This window comes from Aspergillus aculeatus, assembly GCF_001890905.1.
Source record: "Aspergillus aculeatus ATCC 16872 unplaced genomic scaffold ASPACscaffold_6, whole genome shotgun sequence".
Classification (NCBI taxonomy): domain Eukaryota; kingdom Fungi; phylum Ascomycota; class Eurotiomycetes; order Eurotiales; family Aspergillaceae; genus Aspergillus; species Aspergillus aculeatus.
Genome location: NW_017962981.1, coordinates 1,532,361 through 1,553,177, shown reverse-complemented (window position 1 = coordinate 1,553,177; position 20,817 = coordinate 1,532,361). Strand labels below are relative to the sequence as shown.

The 20,817-nt window shown below is 47.9% G+C and overlaps 2 protein-coding genes across 2 annotated transcripts; one reads left to right on the top strand and one right to left on the bottom strand.

The window, feature by feature from the left end:
• Positions 1-3,944: 3,944 nt before the first annotated feature.
• On the top strand, positions 3,945-4,644 carry ASPACDRAFT_117827 (uncharacterized protein). The gene has a single exon (XM_020196101.1). The coding sequence runs from the start codon at positions 4,124-4,126 to the stop codon at positions 4,412-4,414; it is 291 nt and encodes a 96-aa protein (XP_020057403.1). The 5' UTR covers positions 3,945-4,123; the 3' UTR covers positions 4,415-4,644.
• Positions 4,645-11,399: 6,755 nt separating this feature from the next.
• flbD (putative MYB family conidiophore development protein FlbD) lies at positions 11,400-13,314 on the bottom strand. The gene is made up of 2 exons (XM_020205074.1): positions 13,109-13,314; positions 11,400-12,908 (listed from the first exon to the last, which is right to left on the bottom strand). Exon 2 carries the CDS (start codon positions 12,841-12,843, stop codon positions 11,869-11,871), a length of 975 nt encoding a protein of 324 aa, XP_020057402.1. The 5' UTR covers positions 12,844-12,908; positions 13,109-13,314; the 3' UTR covers positions 11,400-11,868.
• Between the last annotated feature and the right edge of the window lie 7,503 nt (positions 13,315-20,817).

The window sequence follows — 20,817 nt, the reverse complement described above, 5'->3', positions numbered from 1 at the left end:
GAGTACGAGGCCTGCGTAGTTCTTGAATGCCGTTCCGAACCGTAAAGCTAAGGGAAGGGCTGGCGGGTGTCAAGGCCGCAGTTGTCGGTCGTATTGCGAAGTCTAGTCAGACGGGGTCAGCATGTACTGACAACGCTTCAATCCGCTACGCAGGGACTTGTCAATCGAATAATGGTCACTACGGATGTAATAAATGCTAGTCAGTGCTTTATTCACTGAAAGCACATTCACCCCAAGGGCAACAGGAGGACCTGTCTTAACCCTCTATATGCCCCTGCATGATCATAGACAAATCCTCCTTACCTTATGTGGGAGAACATCCACCATCTCTTTGTGCTCAGATCCACTTGTCGACAGTCGATGTCGTTCTCGTTTCAATCAATCGGCGGTGTAAACAGGTTATCAGATGGGTTACTTGTTTCGCCAGTTGCGGCGACAGCGGTTTATGAATACTGCTGTAGGATGTAATTCTGTCATCTCATCTTTCTAGTGCAGGATTTGCCTAGTGAATTGGAAATAAACACATAAAAACCATGTTGATAGAATGGGGCAGCAAGAAGCCCCTTTGGCTATGTTGGTACTATAGTCGTTTGAACACGAAATCACCTCTGATATCGTCTGACACCACAGTGGCCTGGTACACAACTTGAATGGCAGCAGCAGCAGCAACCCAAGCAAAAGCATTGACCACAATTCGCCTAGGCAGAGTCGGCGCCAAGTACCTCCCTTAGGACACAACAAAGATGTGATATTTGATGATTGATATATCCACTCGTCAATCCTTGAGCCCGAACTCGCATATTGCGGACTGTCCCCCATCCGCAGCCTTTCTTAAACCACCTATTCTGCACCAAAAATCCTGCCATGCACCTTTGAGGGGGGATCAAGATCTGCTTTACTGGTGGGAAATACCAGAAACCTACCCAGCGAAGCCAGTCAGCCAACCAGCTAGTGAGATTCCATCGAGGCGCAAGCTCATGAAGGAGTCCTTAGCAAGATGGAGATATGTCCAAAGAGGGCAAGAGACAGGACAAGTGACAAGTAGGACCCCTCCCCGCCTCTGAAAAAAAGAAGAATGACCAACGAATGTAAGGAAAAGAAAGGAACCCGCAAGAAACAGCTAGAGGGAAAGAAGGGATTTGGCACTCCGTGGCACACAGATAGTGCTACTAGCTTAGCAGAACACAATAGAAACGATGTGGTCATCAGCGATGGCGCGTGGCTTTTCCATCTCACAGATCTACTACAGCTAGGGAGACGTAGCTAGCTAGAGGACCTGAAAATTGCGCCTCTGAGTTGTGCTCTTATCATAGGCACATACACACAGACCGTCAACCCTGTATGTAGTGTGTGTGTGTTGAATCTCTATTCATGCGGCAGCTTCTGCTTACTGGTGGCAGAAAATAGGTACGGTACAGTACTCGTGCTTTGTTTTCAAACAGATTAGAATAAGAAGCTTCTGTGTGCCACTCAGAGCTGGTATCAGTGGGGTGAGTGTCTAGTTACTCCGTACTAAATGTGATGTAGATTAGGTGGTATTGGTATTGCTTGCTTCCTTTTGCGTGTCTCTGTGTCTGTATGCTTGTATCTCTACGACTGGTGGATCAGATTCAATCGAATTCCGCGCCCCCCTCCCCCTCCAACCTCAGCTCTGTCATTCCCACATGCAAGTGTTTTTGCTTTTCTGCTTGTACCATGGAAAGAGAACTGTGGGACTTCGGGGAAAGGGATGATACAATACACAACACCCTACACTGTGGTGCAAACCAGCAACGATACTATTATTATCATTATTATTATCATCATCATCATAATCTTACGAAACTCCATCCCACCTCCCATCCCTCCGTCGTTTCCAGGAAATCGCATTGAGGGGGTCAGGAGTATAGGGGTGTTCTGACGTGAATGTCACTAAGATTAGAGGCGAAGAGAGGAAGAAGGTTGGTACCGAGCATAAGAACTGTAACCTCCAGCTGTTTCGTCTATACTTATCCGTGGGAGGAGGGGGGCGCGCGAGTGCATCCACTTTTGGATACACGGACCTACAGGACAAGAAAAACAAGTAGTAGACGTAGATCATCTGTATCAGCCCTGCCTAGTTTGGGGAGTTCGAGGGTTACCTATCTTGAGGGAATCGACATAAGTTAACTAGTGGTGATGAATAACTCCGGACTAGCTGATGAATTCCTGGAAAGCAAGTGACAATAAGCCACTGTATAGTACTGTACATACTATACAGTACCGCGCACATGGAAGGAGAATGATAAAACTCATCCGAAGCGAAACCACGAAGATGAAAAGCGCTAAAACACTTCATTCTCATAACGATATCCCCTATACACTCATCAACTACATTGACATAATTTGGAAAATGCGAGTCATGAAATAACCCGGAATCACTCCAAGAACTAGCGCAAGACAATCATCGAACCAAGATCAATGGGGGAGAAAAGAATGATGCAAGAACCACTTGAGGTCCCCGATCGATCGGGTTCGGAGGCCAGACTTCCCCTCAATCCTACGAGAACGTATCTTGGATGGACAATATACCCAGCTGGATGGCATCCTTTTTCTTTTCTTTTCTTATTCTTGCAGCTGAATTGCTTTTGGTGGTGGCGTAGCATTCAGCAGCAGCAGCAGCAGCAGGAGGAAGAAGAAGAAAGAATCCACGTGATTGGATCAACCCACCCCTAAACACTAGCCCGGGTAACCCTGGAAGCCATGGTTATTATGTCAAAGTACTCCGTAAACAAGTCCCGCTAACAGTGCTCCCATATGTTCATACAAGACAACCACTTTGCATGTTTAACCTCATGAGTCAGGATCAGACATCAGGAGACAGGTTAAGAACCAGACAAAAGTATTGGGGGAGAGCATACCTACAACAATACAAACAATACACGCACACTCACACAACCAAGAAACAAAGTAGCGAAGTTTTACTACCCTAACAATACCGAGAAAACGCCCGCAACGGCCCGTATCTGACGAGTCCACGTGGGAAGGTTCTTTTTCACTTTTTCTATTTTTTTTTTTTGTGTTTTTGCAAAAGAAGAACCCCTTGCGCCTGAGCAGTTTGTGCTTTGGCCCTCTCTCTTTTCCCTTTTGAGGCGGGAGGGAAAAAAAAAGGAATTAGTGTCTTTTTGTCACAGGGTTCCGTCCAGTACAGTAACAGAAGGTACTGTACTGATAACGAGGTGAATGCGGATTACGCAGTACTGCACAGGATTTACATTACCTTCGAAGGGGGTGAAACGAGAATACCAAACTTGAAAAGTCGGAGCCCAAAAGGGTCGGTCGATCCACTCTTGACAAATTCCCCCTTCCCTGAACTATTATTATGAATCCCGTTCCTTCTCGCTGACTTTCTCCTGATCTGGTAATTGGTTTGTGCCCACAGGTTGCCTTTTGGTCCCTGCGCAATTGTACGGCGGAGGAGAGACGTCGCGTGGATGGTGCTTTGCCAATGGGTGAGGGGGGGCCATCGGGCGCACCAGGAATTCTATATATGTATTCTGTATCTGGATCTGAAAGGGGATTTGTGTGAAGCTCTATATTGGGAGATGTCAGCTCCAGCAGGATAATCAAGATAATGAAGGTAGAATCGACTACAATTCCATAGTACACAGTACTCCGTAAGACGTCAGGGAATGGCTTGCGGTATTGCATTAAAACATCCTCAGTCCGTACTGTACATGTATCTGTTGGCCATTGTGTACAATACAACGGGGGCACCGTAACTTGTGTGTATTCCGCCTTTTCTCCGTCTCCGTATCGATACCCGCATGAGGTCAGTGACTTTTATTCCTTATCCACGATGCTAGACGAAAGAGAAAAGGCATTTCAGAATAAATGAAAATCGTTGCCGATCACGGGCGGACCGGCAAGGCGGGTACCCTAATCCTAATCCAGAAAAGTAGATCATCGTGCACACCGAGATGCTCCGAGAGCCAATGAGGATTGTCAACTGAGTCTGATCTCAACGTTGTGCTGGGTTTCCCATCCCCCATCCATGATGGATGGATTCCCATCTTTCTTGCTGGCTGGCATCGATCAGAATTGCCCAGTGGGCCCCGGCGCGTGGCGCTAAACCCGTCCCAAAAGGAAAGCCAGGCCCTCCCAAATGCCTACCGTAGGTCCCAACTGCACTGCATCTCTTTCTTTTCTGACCCCGACAAAAGCCAGCCAGCCCAGCCCCAGCCAAGCTACTTACCTGGGATCTTTGGTCTGGCTCCTTCAACAGGAAGAAGGGGAATGGGGCGGATCCACCTGTTCCAGCCTTTCTCACATTTTTGTTCTTCTCAACCCACTTCCTTCAGCTACTTCTTCTTGGAGGTCCAAGGGGTCACCGGCAGGGTTGAAAGCTGAATTATGGGGAGGAGGAGAGGAAGAAGCAGCAGAAGAAGGAACGTAAAGTCGGCGAACTTCCAGACCGATGCTCAATCATAATCTCCAGTCCATCAGTCCATCCATCATGGATTCGAGACTTCGATTCCTGTTCAGAGGTAAATCAAACATAGAGTGCACGTACGAGGTAGTAAATTAGAATCAGTTCCTAAACGAGACGTTGAACAAGAAGGAGAAAAAGAAAAGAAAAAAAAAAAAACCAAGGAACGGCACGGGGTACCAATCGATCTGAGTGACGGAAGGGCCGTGTTCTGCAATGCCAATTCCATGTCCTTTTTCGGACGCAAGCAGACAGAAACACAGAACACGGCATGTAAAAAGAACATTTTTAATCCTCTGGATTGAGGCTGTTCAAAGTATATAGATATACTGTGGCCAGGGTGCGGACTGTCACAATGTTACTAGTATATTTGAGTTGGGATTCGGATACTGCCACTAAAAGCTTGACAGAAAAGTGTGTGTATGTCAGAATCGTGCATATCCGAAACCTTACGTATTTGTACAGTACATAATCTCCTTTGTGCTTGATACCCGCGGGGTCAATTTCTTCGACGGGGAGGGCCCGCCGACCCGCCCACGATTCCAATTAAAAGCCCTCCCGATCATGAGAAAGCGAATGATGCGAATCGGAAATGAGGGCAGATAACGGGGGGGTGGAGGGGAAGAGAAGAGAAGAGGGGGGAGTGCTTTAGCATCCAGCGACTATGCTCAATGAGGTATATGCAAGAGGTCTCTTTAATTTATCTTTGATTACCTATACTGATCGATGCTTGATTGGTAACTGCTTGGCCCATTACCCGTGGGACCGGGGAAGAATATTAAAAAGTGAAAGAGGGGGAAGCTTTGCTTTTGGTTTCGGGGAGGAGCAAGCAGAAGATACCAGAAAACAATGATCCATGGTAGCAGCCCGCCCGTTATGTCCCAAGCATCGAGGTGGTTCTTGAACGATGATATCCCAAAATTTTGGGTTCTGTGTTGAGCTCAGGAAGTAATTAAAGTTTCTTGATTGTCCGTTACAGGCAGGAAGGAGACTCAAATCGGATGTACCCGACCCTATGGTACCGTCTGCCCGTCAACAAGGTTATCCTTTCGGCTTCTTTCCACTTTCTTTCCTCGAGACGAGCTTCTTGTTCCCAGCAGACTTTGGCAGAAATTGTATCTATTGTATAGGAAATGAGAATGGACAAAGTTTAGGGGGTCACAAGAGATACAGGCGTTTTCGAAAGTGGAAAATCAGACGAGGGGGCGAACAAGAACCCCAACAAGGTGTTCATGGTCATGATGATGATGATGATGATGTGACGTGCTGACTGATGAGTCCTTTTTTCCCAAGTCAAGATGCCTGCACTCGTGCATCATTGACATCCTCCTTCATCATAATATCAGCCACTACTATGGCCTATTGAGCTTGGTAACTTGGTAAGAAAGTGTAAGGGTGGAAGGCATATCCGCATTTTTTCGATAGTACGTACTCGTAGCAAACGGAAGTCAAGAGTCAGCCCCACCACCCGGAGCTTTGGAGCAGCCAATTCCATCATACTCATAGACGATACGATTTATACGATCCTCGCCCACCGACCGATGGTGGCAGTGCGACCATGTGTCAGTACAGTACTATTAATCTTCCGATTCCGATACCTCGTCAATCCTCATCGACTTCCGAAAAGCGGAGCATACAGGGAGGCTGAGAAGAGGATAAAGCAAACTCCCAATCAATCTTCCTTTGTATTTAGCGAAGACAATGACCCTACCGTTAAGGGCCACTCTATCGCTGGAAGAAGCAGTGGACTCCCCTTCACAGGGCTCCGCCTCAGCGGACTTTGAGATCGCGATATCCGATACGTTAGCGGGACGTCGAGAGATCCAATCAACTCAACCATCACTCCAGATGTTTTAGTACTACACCTAGTTACCAGCCGGATAACCCGGGCCAAAGATTCATTTTTAGCTTCCCACCTTCTCGCAAACTGACGCGGCCGTTTCACATCAGACACTAGCTCAGGTCTTAGTTTTTGGAGCATATGTTTTCCCCCCCTCTTACTTGGGCTTTGATTTTGTTTTAGTTTTGGAGCTCGCGCGGTCGCTTGCCAACCGAAAAAATATATATATATATATCTTTAAAATAAAAAAACGAAGAACGGTTCTTTGAGGAGGGCGGTCAAGCTAGGACGACCGGGAGATCATTTAGTATATACGGTCATACGGTCGGTACTAGTCACCCCGGGTGATTTCTCACACTGCTGGAACTTTCGGGACGTACTACCAGTAAGGTACGTACTACGTTACTCCGTAGAAATACTAGAAGCAAATGTGAATTGGTTTGGGTCGGCAACGCCGTTGGCTGGCTGAAGTCAAGTCACACTCAACTCGGAACCCTAACGAACCACAGTACCTTACTATGGCTGTGTCCACGGTCCACGGTCACTCCAAGGCTTGGGCCGTTGCCTTCCAAATCGAGTAATCGGGCGTTATCTCCAGGCTTTATCTCACATACGACTCATGCATAAGGACAAGACTGGTTTCATAAGGGTTTATTAATGGAGCATTGAATCTAACTAACCAACTACACCATAGTTAGAGGAGAAGGCAGGAGAGAGACAGAGAGGGAGAATCGGCCCCCAATCTCTCATGATGGATGGGTGGTTTCTTTCCTTTTCCTTTTTAGAGCAACGGTCTAGAGCTCGGGTTCTTTGTTTGGGATAGGCATAATTGACCGTCTATTATTACATTCCGTCGGGATGCGGGCAGATCAGGCAGCTAGGTACGGAGTACGGAGTCGGGATCTAGGCAGAAGCTGGAGATATACTACTACTTGCTGCGATATGGGGGTGGCTTGGTCTTCTCTTGGAGTGAGAGGGGATTCCATAGGTGATGATGATATTACACTATGGTCACCGATAATCTATTTGGAACCAAGTAAAGCTCCCCGATCCATGCATCAAGCTGCATATAACTGACGATCACAGAAACTCCGCGCCAGCCTCAATGCTCCCTCCCTCCCCACGCCTACCTCCATGGCCTGACTGAATGATACTTCAATACCATGATGATCATGGATCAATGATGCCATTTCCTTTGTTTGATAACCCAAAACTGAAATTAGAAGAAAGAGAAAAAAAACACCTTTTGTATACTCATCCAAGTTCCAGTTTACGATGGGCACTAAATCCCCGCAAAATAGATTAAAGCCCGCGCCAGACCGCAAGGCATATCATGTTTGTTGGGAAAATCTTGGGCCCTCCCGGGAAGAGGGGTCCTCTTGTTCGTAACAGATTAATTCTTTCCAGTTTCTTTTTGCGATCGAAGGTTGGAGAAACATTCTGGTTTGTTTCAAGAATCGATTCTCATGTACATAATGTCCTGGAATCTGAAAGGAAGGCGGGATTGTGGCTTCTTTTTGGACTGTTTCCCCCCTTCGTGTCTAAAAGCCCGTATTTGTGTGTGGGTGTGGGTGGGCGGAGATTAGTTTCAGCTGTCAGGCTGAGCTTCGATCTTGTCTAGGGCAATTTGGATAGATGATATTAAAGCAATTTAACACAACAACCCAATAAACACCCGTCAATCAAACCGGCCAGCGGTTTCTTTAATCTTAAATTCATATAGTTCATGACGAGTATAAAGTTACATTTCGTGACAAAGAGCTTGCAGGGAAGGAGTCTCTTGGGGAGAGTTAGGGAAAAGAAATGTACAGTACATAGGTAGTAGAAGTTGACTGGTACAGCAAAAACAGTACTTACATACAGGTAGGTGTACGTTCTCGGGATTCGGTTCCTGATGTTCAGCAAATCGTGGAACGGTTTTCTTCCTTCCGCCGGGTGCTCCACTGGTAAGCAGCATCAATCAGCCTCGTTCTTGTTCTTGTCCACTATATTTGAGATTGTTCGGTTTTTCGGGGGTCCATTGGAGGAGAGGACTGTACACAGTAAGAACGGTGGTTTGTGAAGAAAATCAGAAGTCGAGTCACGATGATAACGAACCACCAGTTCCATCACCATCACTCCAAGCCCTCCCCTCCATTATGGATTATCAGAACCAATCCTGATTAGCTTGACTAGTAAGGAAGTTAACTTCACACGATTCATTCGTCACAATGGAGTTGCAAGTGGATGAAGAATGAACCTGGCAAATACGTCACGTTGGACAGGCTGTTGGAGAATCGAAAAAGGGAGAAGAAAAAAAAAGAAAACATTCTCTGCGGTTGGTTTATTCCCAAACAGGGAAAGTGCGACGCCGCTAATGCTCATGAATTCCAAATCAACAGCAGTGAGGATCGGCGGTAAGTAGCGTAGCCCCATCTCTTGGCTGTGCAGGCTACTTGTACTGAGTAAGTTAATCCCAGATCATTTCCTTCGACAGTAGGAATTGAATTGTAATTGAATTGTATGGAAAGTAAAGAACAAGTGAACTTAAACCCTATCGTCATCTTTCACTTGTTCTGGTGCACTCTCTAGGTGTCAATTGAATCGTCACGGGTCAAACCTTCATAAATAGCATTATTTCAATTACTATATTTGCACTCGTTTGTTTTGTTGTTCGAAACAGGGAACAGGATTCCAGTTCACGACTCATGGAGAACGTTTTTTCCTTCCCCCACGATGAATCCTTTCCTCTTCTCCCTTTCCTCAGTCAAGATCCCACTCCTGCTCCGTCTATTCTGCTCCACTGGGGTTTTTATATAGCACCTGGTGTAACAAACATGGGATAACAGTCCCAGTCTGGGGTGTATACTCATCCGCCGATGTGTATACATACATGGGGCACGAACAACCCTGTGTAACAATTAATGTCCATCCATCCATATACTTGTAGATGAAGCACTACCATACAACAATGCACTGGTCATGTGTACAGTGCAGTGTACGAGGTAGGAAAAGAAGCATTCGATAACGGCCCAGACCTAAAGGCAAACTTCCGCGAATCGAGGGCGAGCGGGGAAAAGCGGCCGGGGGTGGGTTGAGATTTAAAGAGTGGTGCGCGGGAATATCGTAGATCATCGCATTTGTGTTTGATTGAACCCGAGAGCCTGGAGAAAACGTAACCTCGTAGCGGAAGCGATACCCGTAACATGCATGATAAAGAAAATATGTACACATATACTGTACATAGATACATACATACATGGCCTCAAGGCTAAACCGGTAGGGACGTTTGTTTGAGACACTCTCAGTGATAGAACAAAGTGACCTACCTAGCATTCTATCGATAGGGCTTTCCAGGTACACGGTTCCAAGCTTACTTACCTAGTGCTCAGCGGACGGAACGGGCAAGAAAAAAAAAGGGCAAGGGCCCGGGGAGATTCCATGCAGACTGGTTGGCATACAGCTCCGGGCTCTATAACCTAGTCTATAACCAACATGCCAGGTTCCTGCTCCCCAGCTTAGAGAGATAGAAATACGGATAGGTGGGAGGGAGAGGGAGGGGGAGTAGCAGAGGTAAAAAAAAAAGGACCAGACATTCAAGAGTCAGGCAGGGTGCTTCCATGATTAGTATGCAGTCAGCGAATGGGGAATGGGTGTTTCAAGGGGATGTGGCCTTTGTGTTTCTCGTAGCGTTGTGGCGAGTCAGGCAGGTAGTCCGCGGTGGTAGGGAGCCATCCTTGATCCTTCATGACCGTATCCAGAAGAGGATGCTAGGTAATGCGGACAGCCTACTGGCTAGAGCCAGCCCAGTGGGTGGTGGCACATGAGAGCCGAGTCCGAGGGAGACATTGCTGTGGCGCGATGGATTCCTTTGCCTGTTCTTCGTTCCCCCTCCTCCTCTCCTCTTCATGGTTGCTTCTCCTTGACGTCGCTCATGCGATGGCTCCACCGAGACAGGGATTGACGGTTGGGGACGTTTCTTGAGCCGAGACAAGAGGGGACGGGGGTAAAGTTAACGTGGTCCGCTAAGGTGCTTTTTTAGATCTACTTTTCTCCAGAGGCTGATGGTGCAAAACAAAATAGGATCTCCTGCAGCCACTTATGAATCACCGGTGGACAAGTCTGCAGTTCGCTCCATCCGTTTCAAGGCCGAGGCTGATGCCTCTTCCAACCATTAGCGAACGGCTGTAAACGCGCGATGAGATAGAGAGAGAGAGAGAACAAGGAGAAAGGAGGAAGGAAAGATGTTCAAGGAGGGGCACTGGCGAATCATGCAAGCCTTGATCCCCCCTCCAAAGTCAATCACAGTTCGGCCAGTGTCCCTGGATAAACTCTCTCTGGGTTATCAACCTTACCCAGTACCTTCCCGAGCATCCTGACTGGGGCCAACCCACTCACACACCCGCACCCACTCTGCAGACTGGTAAAGGAAGCGGGTGTGAACATCCGGCCATTGGTAGTCAAGCCATGCATGAACCACCCATCCATTCTGAGGGGATGAGAGGAGGTTCCATACTAGGTAGGAAGAAGGATGGTTGTCAGCTGCGCTTCTCAATAGACCTATCGATCCTCAGCTCCATGCGCAAGACTGTGTATGTGAGAAGGTGTTACAGTAAATTCTACCTGGATTGCTTTTGCTGCGTCTTCTTCGTCGTGTTTTGTGCTCTGTGGGGTTTTCTTTTTTCCAGGTTCATGATGCGTGTTTCCTGATCCAGACGTTGAACCCCTGGACTGCTCGGTCCGTTTTGCTTTGACTCGTCCGTGTCTGTTCTGTCTGCCTCGTTCGTCTTCTTCGCCTCCTCGTAAGTTGTGCGCCGCCCCTTGCGCGCAACCGCGTGAGCCCATGGCCGTTGACTGGCGAAGAATGGGCTGATGACAGCCAGCCACCAGGATGATGGATAAGCTGTGTGTCGCGGGAACCGGACAACTTCCCCTTTTGATTTGTTCCCAGTCTGCTCTCCTGCAAATAGGATGCAACGGTCGAGACGGCGCTTCTCATGAATCGGTTCGGGCAAAATCATCCGAGGATATGCGATGCTCTGAGTGGATATGTAGACTGTAAATGATTCCAAGTCCAGAGAATATTAAGGTATTATTAAGGTGTAATAATAATAGTAATAATGCTCTTCCCGCGCGTGTCAAAACATTGTAATAAACCAAAAACAACCAATGGGGTATTATTAAGTCCAAGCTCACAAAATGGCCGAAAGAATCAGAACCGACTTATACAAAACACATTCTCCGACTCTGGCCCGCTCTATACCCAGAAGTAGTGCGCACCATAGTTAAAAGGTCATCAGTAAACAAAGGAGAGATCAAACAGAAAAAGAAACACCGGATATTCTCCCGAATACTTTTCTTGTACCGTAAGAAAAACGGTTCGGTCGCTTGCCACGTGACCCGCCGTGGAGATAGCCCGAACCATAGATGAAAACAATGTACATGGTATGAATACAAAGGAAAAATAGGGAAACGATGAGGAAAGAATGACAAGGGTCGGTCGGAGCTCTCAAATATACAGAGAAATGGCTGGAGATATCGTGGTGAGGTAGAAGGAGTCATGCAATCGTTCTCAGCAGGTCAACGAAATGACCACCGTAAATCAGTTGAGCAGATTTTGCAGACCCATGCGGGAATCACGTGGCGAGTCGGTCTTATCTTCTGAAGCGACAGACCAGGTAGGTGATGATAACGAAGATGGTCGGTTCCACGGCTGGTAGTCGGAAGTCCATCGTTGCTTGAAAGACAGATCTGAAAGGGGTTCCAGCGTTTTGATGCCGTAGTAGGGATTGGGGAGGTAGCTTTCGTCGGTTGTTTGGAAGGATGATGCGCTTTGTCTGCGAGCATCGCCATAGAGGTGTCTCATATCCACCGGCACAGGGAGAAGTTGAGGAGAGGCGACGGTTCTGGGCGAGGAAGAGACCGAGTTGTGATCCGAGACCATCGATGGTGGCTCCATTGAGGGGGCATCTGAGTAGGTGGGCGAAGTCAAAGGCGTTTCCACTGGGCGGTTGAGGGCGGGAAGAGTAAAGATGGGCGTCAACTGCCGAGGGCAGTTGATGGAAGATGCTGAGAAGGATTCCCGGCGGGAAGAGGGAGACTTGGTCCAAGAGGAAATCGGTCTCTCGCTGGAGATAGAGGAGTAGCGGGATCGGCTAACGGGGCTGCTCAGAGCCAAAGAAGTGCGTGCATAGGGAGCTTCGATCCGTCCGTGAAGAGTGCGTCCGGAGTGAGGAGAAGTGGGCAGGCCTCGTCTCTTGCGGTTCATGCTGCCATTCCACCAGTTCTTGACCGCATTGTCGCTACGATTCCCCAGACGCCGGGCAATCTCAGCCCACCGTTTGCCCATCTCATTCACCATGCGCTCAATCATCAAGCCTTCTTCAGCCGAAATTGGCTCGCGATTCAATGAGGGCTTCAGGTTCTGGTGGAATCGCTCCCGGCATTGCTTGGGAGAGCGATAGTGCATGTGCTGAGAAATACGAACCCAGTTGTTGGGGCCTTGTTCGCGAACCAACTGTAGGAGTAGCTGATCCTCCTCTGGGACCCAGGGTCCACGACGATGAGCAGGTGCCATTGTGGATGGAAATGAAACTGCAAGGGGCGGCTGAACCGTGGAGAGCAAGATTCAAGTTTCAGTTTCTGTGAGATGATGTTTAGACTTCTGGCACAGTAGATGATCGGAGGAAATAAGAGAAAGGAGAAACAGAAATGATAACAGTTGGACACCATCAATGTAGACACAAAGGGTGTTGAAGAAGGGAAGCGGGCAGATACTGTTGGAGATAATGTATGGGCGGGTGGGGAACGACTGAGGAGTGAAATAGTCAAGGGCGTCTTACCGTGGGGTTGTTTCCGGAGTGTAAGTCCAGTACTACCACTAGTAGTCGGCAGGCAGGCAGGTAGCAGGTATGTGGTAAGGTACTGTAGTGCACAAGGCAGGACTAACACCAGCTGAAAGGTAGGCAAGAAGCAAGGCGCAATGACCACAGACCCAAGCAGCTGGGTGATGCAAGTAGTGGATCGAGAGTTAAGGGACTTGGAAATTGGTTTGTTCAAGGGAATAAGGTTCGAAGGTGCGTCCCTGGGGATGGTAGATATAGGATGAGAGGTACAGTGAGACCCGACGGGACTTTAAAAGATGTTGACAAGGACGGTTTAACAATAGTCAAGTAAAGGAGGGATGGAGATGGAAAGGTTACGATCTTCTATTATAGTAACAAGCAGCAACAGAAGGATACAATGACCAGGGAGACGGGTCAGAGAAAAATGGGTTACTGCTCCACACCAGCACGCTATAGGAGAAGATCTGATCCAAGATCTCGGAGCTGACAGTTGTCGGAGGAATTGTTTTTTTTTTTCCTCTTTTTTTTTTTTTTCTGACAAAAAAAAATTGTCAGAAAAAATAATAAAGATGGTTGTTATTATTCTCGAGATTAGTGTAATTATTTATTTTTTCTATTTCCCTTCATTCCTTACCATACCACGGGAATATGACCAGTACGTATGTATGGTAATTGAAAGATTCAGTACACATTGGATATGGAAGGGTAAGATACGTTTAGCTAACCGACTGATGCTCAACAGTATGTTACTGCTAGGCACGGCTAGACAGATCGATTGTGCCCCCTCCCCCTCTGTCACCAAACATCATTCTGTCTACAACAATTAACCATTCTCAGCCAAGCACACTTACTTACCTAACCACAATCACAAAGAAGCGATCAGATTACCATTACCATTAATTGAACACGGGCTCAACCGATCTCATCTCCTCTCCTTAATCTAGCGCTGGAGACAGACGCTCTCTGCAGTATCTTCTTTCGGTAAAATCGGACCCATCATTGACAGGGAAGCGAAACAACCACGCGGCTGAACAAGCAAGCAAGGCAGCTATCAGCTGCTGCAGCTGGCGTTTCTGGGTCGTGGGGAAAGATTTGCCACTATTCCCGGACACTGACGAGCTTTACCACAGGATCGGTGTTGCAGCAGGGATATTAGAGGTGCCAGTCGCTGGCTCGAGTGAGGCACAGCTGTAGTAGCTCCATGCAGCGTCTATTCTATTTTGAACCTTTTGCTTTTTCGTGTTTCCGCTCACTTGTTGCGCTGCTTAGGTCTATCATCAACCGACCGACTCGTTATGTAAGAGACAGAGACAGTTTGAGACGTCGTCCAGGGGAAGCCAATCAGTTGCTAACCTATATCTGAGGCAAGGCTAGGCTGACCTTCAGAGTGCTGCTATAGTTGTTAGAGGAGCTACCATCCAGATCTTTGGGGGCTATCTAATTGCAATGCTTTTGCTGCGAGCAGTCTGTTCTGGGGCGCTTACTTGCATGGGGCACCCTGGTAATATGATCTTCACTAGTTCTATATAAGTTCCAGGATGACGAAGTAACTCCATTCGGAGCACAAGCGCCATATATCCCACACACCCTCTCTGCCTTTTTCTATCCCCCTTCTGTGATAGTCCTAAAGATTCGAGAAATTAGGGTGGAAAAATAGCTTAGCTTGATTTTTTTTTCTTGTGACGCAAAATGGGTTAAGACTTTACACGGATGATGGCTTTTTTTTCTTGTGTGTGTGTGCATTTCCCCACACTCGTAGCAGTGTAGGTATCGAAGTATATACAAGCCAGAGAATTCGGTGGACTTCCCGCTCTCAGGGCGACCTGTAGTCATAAGCGATCTGTAGACCGAGGCGAACTAACCGCCGCAGCTTAATCCATGCCTATGTCAGGTTCAGGCGGCCCTGACAGGAGCAACGGGTGCGGCAAAAACGGCGAAGTGTAGGTAAATGCGTAGGTAAATGCGAGGAAGGGGGTCATACACGTCGAATGCAGAATTTCATGGATCCTGCGGGGCGGGCTCCTTCGGGGACCATGATAACAAACCGCAAACGACGAACGACAAGAGCGGAGGAAGGGGCTGGCAGGGAACAGGGAAGTAGGTAAAAATAAACCAAGGGACTGGAAGCCAAACCACCTTCGCTTCCTGCCATGCCCCCTTCCGCCCGCATGGTGGAAGATGGTGTGTTGAAACTTGAAGGTGTTGACTGTTGAGCTGTTGCGCCGACATCACGGGCAGCGGGCTCGCTCGTTCAGGGCTAATCTAGGCACAAGTGACATGAATTGAACTAGGAGAGAAGCTCGAATCAAGATGGATCCACCACACTAATGAAATTGGGCAGTGACAGATCGGGCTATGTATGAGAAAGGTCTTCTTACTACGTACTCTACTGAGTACAAAAACCAAGAGTACTTACTAAAAGTACTTTGTACCTGACAGACTGAAATTCATCACGAGGGATTATGCCAGGGTTGCTCTCTTACATTTAGGATTAATCTATTACGTTACTTCCCTTTATTAATTGATCAACGAAGCCCGGTCTAGCTTCTTTTACCTTCTTTAGTAGAGAGGGAGGGTGAGGAATCCATTGGCGACTACAGAATATTACACATCAATGCCACGTTAGAAAAGAAGGTGCATGATTCCCTAAGAGGAAATCTCAGCTTGCCTCGGTGGTGGTGGTGGTGGTGGTTCTCCGTCTCAGCCAGCCATGAGATGTTGAGGAGAATGATCGAATTCCGCTACAATAAATCTAGTCTAATTACTATTATTTCCTCCCGCTCCGACTTGACCTCTCCCCCTCGCCCCCGTGGACCGTTATCCAGAACATGACCTCGAACTGTTTTAAGTGGGGCTCTGTGATTGGCGCAGGCCAACCTGCAACAATTTGGAATCTTTTCAAGGTTGATTTGGTCTTATACCTGTTCGGGATGAGATCGGCACTGAGATCGCGCACAATCTCGATCATGGATGATTGCTGGGACGGATACTCCGTACCTTTTTGGGGATCATTCGTCTGCGAGTCAGTCACCTGCAGGCCCAGGCATGACCGTCTGTCCGTACTTAGTACTTACATGTGTACTTACTATACGGAGTACGGAGTGTACTGTACTCTGTACTCTGTCTTCAGCGGCACATTCTTAGTCATGCTTCCAGGTTTGACATAACCCTCCGTCCTCCTTAACCAGGTACTTGGTAAGTTATGCCGCTCGACCACCCCCTGGTTTAAACGGTGTGTCCGCTGCTCCCGAATAGTCAGTATTATTACGCACAGCTGCCAGCCTGCCAGTAAGCTTCTCGACCCGACTCCCGTCGTGCCAAACACACGGGACAGAATCCCATCCCTTCGGTCCCATTAAGTGTTTGATTGTCACTGTTGCGGGACTTGAGGACAGCGCTGACTAAATTCCACGCTCTTAATAACTAACTAATTTATCCTCTCGGCACATCGCCCTTTCATCGCTGGAGTTCTTTTCCGATGCAGGCGCATAGCACACTCCCACGGGGAGGTTCGAGCACCGCCTGAATGTGATCCATTCAGGGGCACAGTCGATGGGGAAGCGGGCTAATTGCAATATCGCACATGCCACCAGCGGATTTCAAAATACGCTCCCTCCCCTTCCAACGAAAAGAGGAAAAAGGAAGTGAAAAAAAGAAAGAAAAACCAATATTTCCGGCGGTTTCAATCCAATCAACGAGTCAAATCCAAGATACTGACTCACGTTTGACTGCAGGGTTCTTTTTTTCCCGGGTCCATTAGCTTTTCGGACATGTTCGCTTGTATCGCATATGCAGTAGAAGGATGATAGATCTCATCGAACAATCCAGGATTTCCCCTATTTGGACCTCCTGGATCGAGCGCAGTAGACATATGTACGGCGAGATCGGTTGGCTCCTAAGAATGATGGCGAATGACCTTGCCTTCTCAAGACTAGCTTTGATCAATCCTGCAGGTTGCTGCAAAGGACATACGCAGATACGCTCCCAGCAGTGACCACAGGTGGTTAGGGATACTACCCTATCCCATCAACTATCGCCAGCCTAGGAGACGTAAACCGGCGACTAGTATACGGGGACTACGATCGCCCGGGGAAGTCGGAAGATTTGGAATCGGTCATAGACCACGGAAGTACCACAGCTAAGCCAGTCAGGAGATGTCGCCTACTCACCGGAGGTGCTTCTAAATTATGCGGCGGCGCCTGTCCCGCTGTCATACTGACGGGACTAAGAAGCTAACGTCAACCCTCTTTTGCAACTACGGTCCACTAGTACCTCGCTTCTCATAACATCTTGGGTGATGATGGATTCTCATAGACAAAGGATTGCCCGATCGAGATCTATCATGACTGCCATTGGCCGATCTAAAGTGATCGAAGCTTGCAAATCTACAGTGATCCTTGGTCGTGGGATGGAAGCGGAGAAAGGTGGGTATGGTGAGTCGATCTTATCCAGATCATCGTGCTGTTATCAACTTATCATCATCATTGTCATCGACAATTATGAGCAATCATGAGGTAGTCGGCAAAAGTAACGAGCGATCGTTGCTCTTCTCCGTTCGCGTGGTTTCAGATTACATGGTGCATCACCCACTCCCCCGGCCATAGAGTGTCCCCGAAAATTCCTTTTTTTCTCCAGCCTTATTTCGGTAAACTCTTAACGCGGGTGCAACCCAACCAAAAAATGAAGAAAGAAAAATTCTCCGTGAAGCGAGATCGTCGTTACCCTGTGTCTACCGAATGCAAAGACTGTCCGTGTTCTGTTACAGATTCGCAGCACAGCGCAGCGGATGGTCGGTCACCTTTCTGGTACCCTTTCTTTTTTTCCTTTCTGCTTGTTCTAGAGCTAGCAGTTTACCGACGAAAAGGTGGGTAACTGTCACTTTATCTAGCTGTCATCCGAAACAATAACTTCTACTACGTACCAGAAAGCCAAGTGCCCATCGAAAGAGATTCATTTTGGGCGTCGGCTAGGCAAGCTGGACCGCGCATAGATCACAAAACGATAATAGGACTTCCAGGCGAACGCCACGAGCTATGTACTGTGTAGGGACGAACCGTGGAAGTGAACCTTGGTCCAGGAACATTGAAAAGGTATCCGATCAGATGAATGTCATTCTTACCTGTCCGCCAATACACGATGGCAGTTTGGTACCGTACCTCGAACTTTGGAAAGATAACTTACCTTACTATATAGCTTGTTTCCCGAAAGGAAAATGCAAAACAACCAAAAAAGAGATGGGGCAGGAGTAGCAAAATGCACGAACCCCTGAGCCACACATGACGTGACGAACCACTGCTCCGATCAGCCCTTTTACACTGGCAAGATGATTGGCTTGCCCAATAAAGATATTTGTCATTCTGGAACTCCAGGACTAGTCCAGATCAGGGAATGATAAACGGGATTCCTTTAGATCGGATGTATGTATCTCGATCCCATGGACCCATAGGCACAGCACTACTGTACCTAACACTATCTGGTAAGTTACCTAGTACCTGCCTTAGTTTCCCTGTGCTTATCCAGGGAAAGAACCTACACAAAGGAATTAAGAAAGTCAAGAGTAAGAAATATAGCAATGGATGAAAGCAGCAATTAGGGAAGTGACTGAAGAAGGACGAAGAGGAAAACAATTTGCCGAGGCCAACAACAATCATATTGTTTCTGATTTAAAATGGACTGCTACCCACACCCTGAATCCAGCACCCAAAGAAAAACATTGATCAAGTTTTTCACACTCACTACGAAATCCTAAGTTCTCGGTACGACTGTTAACGGTGGAGCAGGATTTCCAACGATAGTCCTTTTCCCCCCCTACCTTACCCACTCCATTCCCCCTTGAATGATTGAATCCTGCCCAACGTCTGTCAAAAGTGTCAGTCAACGCGCCCGCCCCCCCCTCTCTTCGTGATGTCCCCGCCCGTCCCCAGAGAGGAAAAGGAAAAGGCTAGCGAGATCCAACGCTCTTTTGAAAGGTCGGTCTGTTCTATGGGGAAAGCAGAAAAGCCATCCCGCCTCTCTCTCTCTTCCTCTCTCGTATCTAGATTAGGGTTGGGTTGAGAGAGAGAGAAGGAAAGCCAAAAATCCATTTTTTCTAAAGCAAAAAGGAACTATTGAAAAACCGTCAAACGCCATCTACGTCGTGTGGGAGAAAAGGTTGCGGTTGCGGTTGCTGCTGCTGCTGTCGTTGCAAGACTGCCATGTGGACGGGTACGTACAGTTTTTACCTGGCGATCTAAACAACCCCCCCCCCACTCCCTGGTCTTTCCTTCGTGTGTCCTCGTGGTACGGAGGGTGCTGTTGCAGGGTGTGGGTGTATGAACGACAAACGGTATGCTATACATGTATGTATGTATCGACACACCAATACAATCTATACGGGACGCATACTTCGATTTCAGTACATACCTTACTGTATGCCTGTACCTGTATACGGTACATACAGATGCATCAACCACTATAGGTGTATTCTTTACCATTTTGATCTTGCAACGATACTCAACTCGATTATGCAATTCAGTCGGAAGTCCGCTAAGGACCAGTGGTGAGCCGAATGAGGTATACCAGTACCGATCGATGGTGGTGATTGATTGTGGTGGAAATGCTTTCCGCATTAAACTCGGCGGAAGTTCTCGTAATATTCGTAGTTTGGTAAGCTCATTCCTCACTGGGGAGGGGGAGGGGGAGGGGACCACCACACAAGGATCATTCTTTTCTTTCACCAATCCACAACCGCTCCGGACTATTGATTGATCACGAAAGGGAAGGGAAGGGAAGGGGAGGTGAGGGGCGGGCGCCCCGGCCAGCGGAGGCTAAGCGGTCGCTGAAGGAGGGATGTACAGTGCTACGACCAGTTGGTGCTAGTTCAGCTACTTTCGTCTCCTCCCATCAGGTGCTTCCGCAATGATGATGGTCCCCGGGCTTTCAATCTACCCTAGGGACTGGGTACCAATCAGAATGGAGATTGAGGAGTATGCAAAGGAGGTATTTGAGATAAACCCTGGTTAGTTGCTGCCACTGGCGAGGCTTAGCGTGCAGCTTTCCCTCTCCCTGTCTGTCTGTGTTGTGTCTCTTGCTCCTTAGATTGGCCTTGCGGCATACCTAAAAATCAAGCAGCACTCACTTCTATGCTATTCCAGCTTCAAGGGCTAGAGGGCTAGAGTCCCCTTGGGATATATTGAGTCAGGTACTATTTGTATAGTAGTCCTTCAGCCTGCGGCAGAAGGTGGTTGAATTCGTGCAATACGCTCACCAATGCTACATGTTTTTTCCCCACATATTTGGGGGAAATCGAATCCGACCAGGCGGTGGATGACGAGATACGCAATCGGATCGACACGATGATGATATCGACACGATGATGATAGCGGCAACTGTAAGTATACCGGTAGCTGTTGCGGTTTGGAGGCGACAGGTGAAGGGAGGAAGAAGAGAAAACAAGAAAAACGAAAACAGGAAAAACAATAAGATAAAAAAAAATCACATAAGCCCTGTCTCATCATCGCTCTCATGCAATGCGGTGCAACGCTGAAGGGGAAGTTGAACAAGGATGGGCTGTGGGTATGTTTGGATCGGGATAGAGTGCAGCAGGAGAGGAGGGGGAGATGAGAGAAGAAGAAGAAGGGGGGTGGAGCGAACGGCGCTCTCGCATCCCGCCGCTGTTTCCTGACTGTCGGGCCTTGAAGGCTGCGAACCTCAGGAGGTCCGAGCAC